Source organism: Pseudorca crassidens, chromosome 10 (assembly GCF_039906515.1).
Source record: "Pseudorca crassidens isolate mPseCra1 chromosome 10, mPseCra1.hap1, whole genome shotgun sequence".
Taxonomy (NCBI): domain Eukaryota; kingdom Metazoa; phylum Chordata; class Mammalia; order Artiodactyla; family Delphinidae; genus Pseudorca; species Pseudorca crassidens.
This window is the reverse complement of record NC_090305.1, coordinates 40,314,030-40,322,629: the sequence shown is the minus strand read 5'-3', so window position 1 is coordinate 40,322,629 and position 8,600 is coordinate 40,314,030. Positions and strand designations below refer to the sequence as shown.

The 8,600-nt window shown below is 42.6% G+C and overlaps 1 protein-coding gene across 3 annotated transcripts in view; it reads right to left on the bottom strand.

The window, feature by feature from the left end:
* NUDT3 (nudix hydrolase 3) overlaps positions 1 to 8,600 on the bottom strand; it is a 107,756-nt gene that overhangs the window by 8,233 nt on the left and 90,923 nt on the right. For all 3 annotated transcript variants that reach the window (XM_067753275.1, XM_067753273.1, XM_067753274.1), the window contains 2 exons: positions 4,336 to 4,380; positions 3,129 to 3,213 (listed from right to left, as the gene is read on the bottom strand). In XM_067753275.1, the coding sequence (XP_067609376.1) occupies positions 3,129 to 3,213; positions 4,336 to 4,380 (130 nt within the window). The remainder of the gene's footprint in view (positions 1 to 3,128; positions 3,214 to 4,335; positions 4,381 to 8,600) is intronic.

Below are 8,600 nucleotides of genomic sequence, written 5' to 3'. Positions count from 1 at the left end.
CTGTCGAGGCAGAGAGAAAAAGAAATCAGTACAAAAGGAAAGCAGCAGGTTTCTGACCCTAAAACTTTTGAGAAAATGTAGAAAAAAACATGGAAGCAATGGTTATCAGTGTTTTTCTTTTCTTTTTCACATTGAAGTATAACTGACCTACAACACTATGTTAGTTCCAGGCGTACAACATAGTGATTTGATATTTCTATACATTACAAAATGACCACGATGGTTATCAACATTTAAAAAACATGTAAGTTTATTTTTCCTTATTTTCTTTTCCTACAAGGGTGATGCAAGCACTTTATATGCTTCAAATATTACACAAATATCTAATGCAGAAAACAGGTAAGAAATCTGGAAACTGAAGAGCTGAAAGTCATTGTGTGAAACCTGCCCTCTAAAGAGAACCACTGCTAGTGGTTTCCTCTTGAGCTCCGGGGCCTCTGGGCTTCCTCGGCTTGTACATAAGTGCCTGAAGCCCGCCAGCAACCCCATCTCCTGCAGAAACAGACATGAGCATCAGCTTCCAGAATTACCAGGATGGCTGACTTGTAATCAGTTATTTATTTTAAAATTTTTGTATAAGAGTGATATATCTACAAAAAAGAAAATATTTTCTCAAAAAGAGGAAAATATAATCTCAACACAATCATTATTAACTTTTCAGTGTATTTACATTTTTTTCAAATGCATGTTTTAAAATCCTCCATTATTTTTTCTCTTACAAAAATAACAAAAGATCATTGGTTAAAATTGGGAAAACAGAAGAAAGCATAAATAAGATAATTACCTGTAATCTTATAAACCAGAAGTAACTACTCTTAATACCTTAGTGCATTTGCTTTTCTTTCATCTTATTTGAAAAAGACACAGTTATTTGAGCAACTATAATTGGGATCATGCTTTAAGGTGCTCGGAATCCTCAGAGGCCCTGATGGAGTGCTGTTGTTAGGAACATGGACACTGAAGCTAATATGCTGGGCTCCAATCACATCAATGGCTCTAATGAGCTGCACAGCTTTGGGCAAGTTACTGAACCTCTCTGGGCCCCACTTTCTTCATCTATAAAATAGAGATAATAAATAATGCCTATCTCACAAGTCTGTTGTGAGGGCTAATATGTAAAGCATTTGAACAATACCTGGGACAGAGTACATGCTGTAAGAGTTTGCTTTACTATTACTGTTGTTATTGCTTCTTTTCCACTTCACATTGTTTCTTAAGCATTCTTCTCTGTTGTAAAAGTATGATATTTAATGGCTGCATTACATCATAAGATCTAGCATGGATATAATGTCATTCACTTAACCATTTCCCTATCATTGGACATCAACAGTCTGCAATTTTAGTTATTATAAATAATGCTACACTTAAAAAAAAATTGAACACTAGAGGGCTTGTGATACTGTCAAACAGCTTTCCAGAAGGATGTACTGATCCCCAATCCTGCTTTTGTGTGTTGGAATGTCAGTCTTACCACACTCCTGCCAGCACTGTTAACTTTTGTTTGGCATTGCCAATTCTTTAGGTGAAAACCAGTACCTCATCTTTGTTTTCACTTCAAATTCATATTTTAATGTAGTTCTAATGAGTGTATATACAATTCTGTATCCTGTTTTCAGTCACCAACACGATCTCATAAGCACTTTCCCATGGTGTAGAGCTTTCATAAGTATGCGTTTAACTGCCTAACGTTCCATCAGATGAATGGACCTTAGATCACTTAACATTCGCTGACCTGTACATTTTAAGACCCAATTTTTCATCTGAAAAAGGCTCATCTGAAGGAAGGCTCATAGGCTTATTCCCATATTCAGATTGTTTCATTAGAGTCAATTCTCAGCAGTGGGAGTACAGGTGAAAGGCTTGTTTGGATATTAACAGAGCAATGGTACCTTAAAAATTAGTATCACAAGTGTGTGACTCCCACCAGACAGAGTACTCTGAGGACAGGGCCAGCCACACCACTCACCTCTGTTTCTTTTTCAGGCCCCAGCACCGGCTGTCAAGGAGTCTATTTTTAATACCCCCCACACTGAATTTATTTATACTTAAGTTTATTGCATTCTTACCAAACACAAAGCCATTAAAAGCTGAAGAGCTATGAAATGCCCAGATCAACAATGTGAGAGGCATGATGGCAAAGCATATACTAACAGTAAAGGGAGAGGCTTTGGTAAATGAATTATATCTGTTTGCCAATTTACAACAGAAGATAATAATATTATACTTTTCTAGAATATACTTTCCTTCAGAGCTAAAAGATTAAACCATGAGCCAACCATTAAAATCACCTCAATTTTTAGGTCAAAAGACATATATACAGACTTCCCTGGTGGCGCAGTGGTTAAGAATCCGCCTGCCAATGCGGGGTACATGGATGGGTTCGATCCCTGGTCCAGGAAGATCCCACATGCCACAGAGTAACTAAGTCCATGCACCACAACTACTGAGCCCACACGCCTAGAGCCTGTGCTCCGCAACAAGAGAAGCCACAGCAATGAGAAGCCCGCACACTGCAACAAAGAGTAGCCTCCACTTGCCTCAACTAGAGAAAGCCCATGTGCAGCAACAAGACCCAACACAGCCAAAACAAAAAAAAAGGACATATACATGCAATAGTGATCTGAGATCAAAGAAAATGGCTCCTTAAGAGAAAGTCACGTGCACCTGAAGGGTAACATGAATATAACTGGAAACTACTCCCATCACTCTACACCTACTATACAGCTCTGGAGGGAGGGCTCACACAACCAAACCGACAGTTTTCTCTAACAGTATGAATAAGCACTGCAAGGAACAGCCACGGCCGTGCTCCCGCCTAAGGTTCATGGCCAGCAGCGGGCCTAGCATTGTGGAGGCCTTGATCAATACCTGCTTGGGAGGATCCAATTTGGTTTTAGAATCAACAGGTCTTATTTTTATGGGCCGCATTTCTAAATGTTGACTATGTACCCAACTCTGGCTTCCTCTTAAACATTTCAAAATAGTACCTTTCACAAGTTCAGAAATGGACATCCTTCTGTTATTTCTTTTCTTTATCAGGCTCTCATTTGTGGTTGTGGGTAATGACCTACGGCACGGCCAGGGCCGGTTGTGGGGAGCTCTTTGGAGGCCATCTGGGGATAACTTACCAATGTTAACTGAGTCTTCCCAGTCTTCCAGCACTTCTGTGACAATGAGCACATAGACATACGTTCTGTGCTTCCTCTCCTGGTTCTGAAGGGCAAAGAGGGACAGAGAGAGTTTTTCCTTAGAGAGCTGAGATTATGTAAACGTCCAGAGAGCTTAGACCCAAGGATTCCTTTCACTTTTTATCGTCCTACAATCAGATATGGAATAGCACCAACTGGCCTATTTAAAACATGCCACACTTGAATCTGAGGGTGAGCTCTTTGCCTGGGCTTCCAAAGCCAAGGCTTTACCCTCTTTTTTCTGCGCAACTTCTCAATACCGAGAAAAGGATTTGGGACCTCTTGAGAAAAAGGCACCAGGTAAATTTAACTAGCTAGAACACCAGAAAGAGAAGAGACTGTGGTGGGCAGGGGTCCCATCAATGTGAGCAAGCTGATTACCTCACACATCTCCCCTCCTCCTACTAACCCTGCTCATCTTTATTCCCTGATTTCCTACTTTCTCCAAATCTCTAGTCCAGACTATGTCCTTGTTTGTCTCTTGTGCTATAGCTACTTATCTTCCACTTCTCCTCTGTCTCCTTTACACTTATCTATCCCTCCTCACATCTTGGGAGGAGAGGAAGAGAGGTAGACACGGGAAAAACAATTCTAACAAATAATTCTAGTTAATTGGAGGAGATTATGGGATTTTAAAAAGAACGCATGTTATTCTCTGCTGGTGCTGCACTGTTGTGAAAACTTGGTGAAACAAAGATGGCATCTTTCCTAGATTAAGACTGCAATGGACAATGTTTATGTCCTCCCCCGCCCCCCCCAATTCATATGTTGAAATCCTAACCACCAAGGTAATAGTATTAGCAGGTAGGGGACAGTGGGAGGTGACTGGGTTATGACAGAAGACCCTCATGAATAGAATTAGTGCTCTTATAAAAGAGACCCCAGAGACATTCCCTCTTCTGCCATGTGAGAACACAGAGAGAAACCGCTGTCTATGAACCAGGAAGTGGGTCCTCACCAGACACTGAATCTGCTGGCATCTTGATCTTGGACTTCCTAGCTTCTAGAACTATGAGAAATCAATTTCTATTGTTTATAAGCCACTCAATTTCTGGTATTTTGTTACGGAAGCCTGAATGGCCCATGGTGAAGATATACGTGGTTATTAATTTGATACCAATTGCACCAAAGATTTTAACAGACTTACCTCAAAAATTCCGACTAATCTTCCCAATGTCCCTTTCACTCCAGCCTGAAAAATAAAAAAGAAAGATTCATACATTGACATTGCTTACATTGCTGGCTGGTCTCATTCTGAATCTTCTTTTTCTTTTTTTTAAAAATAAATTTATTTATTATTTTTGGCTGCGTTGGGTCTTCGTTGCTGTGTGCGGGCTTTCTCTAGTTGCAGCGAGCGGGGGCTACTCTTCCTTGAGGTGCGTGGGCTCTAGGCGCACAGGCTTCAGTAGTTGTGGCTTGCGGGCTCTATAGCACAGGCTCAGTAGTTGTGGCGCACAGGCTTAGCTGCTCCGCGGCATGTGAGATTTTCCCAGACCAGGGCTCGAACCCGTGTCCCCTGCATTGGCAGGAGGATTCTTAAGCACTGCACCACCAGGGAAACCCTTATTCTGAATCTTCTTGACCAATTTGTAAAACAGAAGTAAAAAAACGAGAGGACACAGCTCAGGTGGACTCCAGGTCTGTGGGGGTCATACCAGAGTGTTGTCTGTGTCACAGACTGATAACAGCAGGGTATGCTCTAGGGAGAGAAATTCCTCTCATCTCTTCCCTGTCTCTCTCACCAATGCAAAACTGGCCAAACAGAGAAAGATAATCAAGGCCATAGCCATACGAAAGATATTTTGAGGTATGAATTACTTCTTTCATTTACCCATTGATTGAACCAATATACCCTGAATGCCTAATCTGAGCCAGACAATGGTGTAGATGCCAGAGGTATAGTGATGAATAGGCTAGAACACAAAGTCCATGAGAGCAAGACCCCTATCTGACTCGTTCTTGGCTGTCTGTACCCAGCATGACTAGAAAAGAGCTCAGCACCTGGCAGGAGCTTTATAAAGAATAAGTCAATAAAAACATAGACCTGGTGGGACTTCCCTGGTGGTCCAGTGGTTAGGAGTCTGCCTTCCAGTGCAGGGGATGCAGGTTCGATCCCTGGTCACAGAACTAAGATCCCACATGCTGAGGGGCAACTGAGCCCGCATGCCTCAACTGGAGAGCCCATGCGCTCTAGAGCCTGCACATTGCAACTAGAGAGAAGCCCACGCGCCACAACGAAGATCCTGTGTGCTGCAACTAAGACCCAACACAGACAAAAATTAAAAAAAAAAAAAAGATCTGGTAATTCTGCTAAATGATAGGTTTTATGACAGGAATGCACAGAGCATGTGATGGACAGAGAATTAGGCGAGAGGGGCAACTTTACACAGTGATTAGGACTTTGTAGTATATACTCTGTTTATCCCATCAGCCCTTTAGTATTTTTTTTTAGATCTGTGTCTTTCTGAGGCATTATAGGTGACTTTTTCACTCTATTCCAACTTACTAATTTTCTTTTCAGCCATATCCTGGTTAGAGTTATCCATTTCTGGTCCACTTTTTATTTGATTTTTTCATCTTTACTTGTTCTTTACATATCTACCTGCTTCCATTACATACAGCTCTGTTTCCATGATTTAAAAAATACTTATTTATTTATTTATTCATTCATTCATTTCTGTGTTGGGTCTTTGTTGCTGCGCGCAGGCTTTCTCTAGTTGCAGCGAGCGGGCTTCTCATTGTGGTGGCTTCTCTCGTTGCAGAGCATGGGCTCTAGGTGTGCGGGCTTCAGTAGTTGTGGCATGTGGGCTCAGTAGTTGTGGCTTGCGGGCTCTAGAGCACAGGCTCAGTAGTTGTGGCACACAGGCTTAGCTGCTCCGTGACATATGGGATCTTCCCGGACCAGGGCTTGAACCCGTGTCCCCTGCATTGGCAGGTGTATTCTTAACCACTGCACCACCAGGGAAGCCCTTCCATGATTTTTGTTGTTGTTGTTCTTTTAAAATAAAAGTTATTCCTTTATTTACGTTTTGAACATTCTGAAAATATTTAACTTCTTTGTCAGGTCATGCTATAAAATTCATTTTACCTGAAGTAAATTCACGTTCCAACTGGTGAAGGGCTTACTTGTGACGCTGCTTTCACCAGGCTCTCCAGAGCCAGGTCTTAAAGTGAAAATTTAGGGGTCCTGCTTCAAGGTCATATAGTGAATACTGTAGATAGAGCCCCATCCTTTACTGTGCACTGCATCTGCATCCTCTCCCTACCTAGGCCCATATCTTTTTTTTATACAGCAGATTCTTATTAGTTATCTATTTTATACATATTAGTGTATATATGTCAATCCCAATCTCCCAGTTCATCCCACCATCACCCCCCCACCCCGCTTTCCCCCCTTGGTGTCCATACATTTGTTCTCTATATCTGCGTCTCTATTTCTGCCTTGCAAACGGGTTCAGCTGTACCATTTTTCTAGATTCCACATATATGCATTAATATATGATATTTCTCTCTCTTACTTCACTCTGTATGACAGTCTCTACGTCCATCCAGGTCTCTGCAAATGACCCAGTTTCGTTCCTTTTTATGGCTGAGTACTATTCCATTGGTATATATGTACCACATCTTTATCTATTTGTCTGTCGATGGGCATTTAGGTTGCTTCCATGTCCTGGCTATTGTAAACAGTGGTGTAATGAACACTGGGGTACATGTGTCTTTTTGAATTATGGTTTTCTCAGGGTATATGCCCAGTAGTGGGATTGCTGGGTCATATGGTAATTCTATTTTTAGTTTCTTAAGGAACCTCCATACTGTTCTCCATAGTGACATCAATTTACATTCCCACCAACAGTGCAAGAGGGTTCCCTTTTCTCCACACCCTCTCCAGCATTTGTGGTTTGCAGATTTTCTGATGACGCCCGTTCTAACCAGTGTGAGGTGATACCTCATTGTAGTTTTGATTTGCATTTCTCTAATAATTATTGATGTTGAGCAGCTTTTCATGTGCCTCTTGTTGGCCCATATCTTTCTAAAAGTCTCAGCTCCTGGTGTCCTTTCCATTGGGTACTTGGCCTCCCCCTTACTCCAAGGGCTCCAACCACCAGCCATGCAAGGCCATGGAGGCTGAAACTTTCCTCTGCTGTTCTGCAATTCTGCTCTGTTACTGATCTACGGAGGTATCCACTTTGCTTTGAGTCAGGCAGTCTTTTTAGCTTTTGCCTTTTATATCTGTCTCTGCTAGGAGTAGAGGGGGTGAGAAGTGAGGGAAAGATTTCCCTGGAAATGCCTGGGGGATGCAGTAACTTCTTTTCTATTACAACTGCCATGTTATTTTGTACAATACATTAAAAATCAAGGCAGGGCTTCCCTGGTGGCGCAGTTGTTGAGAGTCCGCCTGCCGATGCAGGGGACGTGGGTTCGTGCCCTGGTCCGGGAAGATCCCACATGCCGCGGAGCGGCTGGGCCCGCGAGCCGTGGCCGCTGAGCCTGCGCGTCCGGAGCCTGTGCTCCGCCAACGGGAGAGACCACAACAGTGAGAGGCCCGCATACCGTAAAAAAAAAAAAAAAAAAAAAAATCAAGGCAAATATACTTTCTGGGCTTCCCTGGTGGCGCAGTGGTTGAGAGTCCGCCTGCCGATGCAGGGGACACGGGTTCGGGACACGGGTTCGTGCCCCGGTCCACGAAGATCCCACATGCCGCAGAGCGGCTGGGCCCGTGAGCCATGGTCGCTGAGCCTGCGCATCCGGAGCCTGTGCTCCGCAAGGGGAGAAGCCACAACAGTGAGAGGCCCGCGTACTGCAAAAAAAAAAAAAAAAAAAAATATATATATATATATATACTTTCTAAAGACAGTAGGTGCTCAATAAGTTTGTACAGAATGAATAAAAATTTAAAATAAGTACTCCAAAAGTTCCTTAGAGATATTCAATAATAGAAACAACAGAAGCCAATTTAAAGGCCTAGATTCCTAAATGAGCTCTATTTTGAAATTAATTTTTGCTAATTATCTGTCAAGGAATTACTTTCCTTTCTCTTGCCAACATGCCTATTTCTTTTCCTATTCTTTTCCCATCTATTCTTTTCCCCATGTGGCTTTTGGTCTACTTCAATGGAAGTGTGTACCTTTTCTTATTTAAATTGCTTTTCTATGTTTTTAGAAATAATTGCACTCCACAGCCAGCTAAGACTAGCTAGACTGTACTTCATGAATTAACCAATGAAGCTGCCTGAACAAGTGGGACGAGCTGGCAGGCTGTCCTCATCTGGAAAGCCAATGCTGTACTCTGATCCTAGGCAGCCCAAACATGCTCAGATCAGCTCCTGAGATGTGTCACCTGTGCTCTTGCCACAGGCCTCCACTGACAGGGCCTGGGAATAGAGCCGTCAGGCTTTGGGGGAAGGAGGCCCGC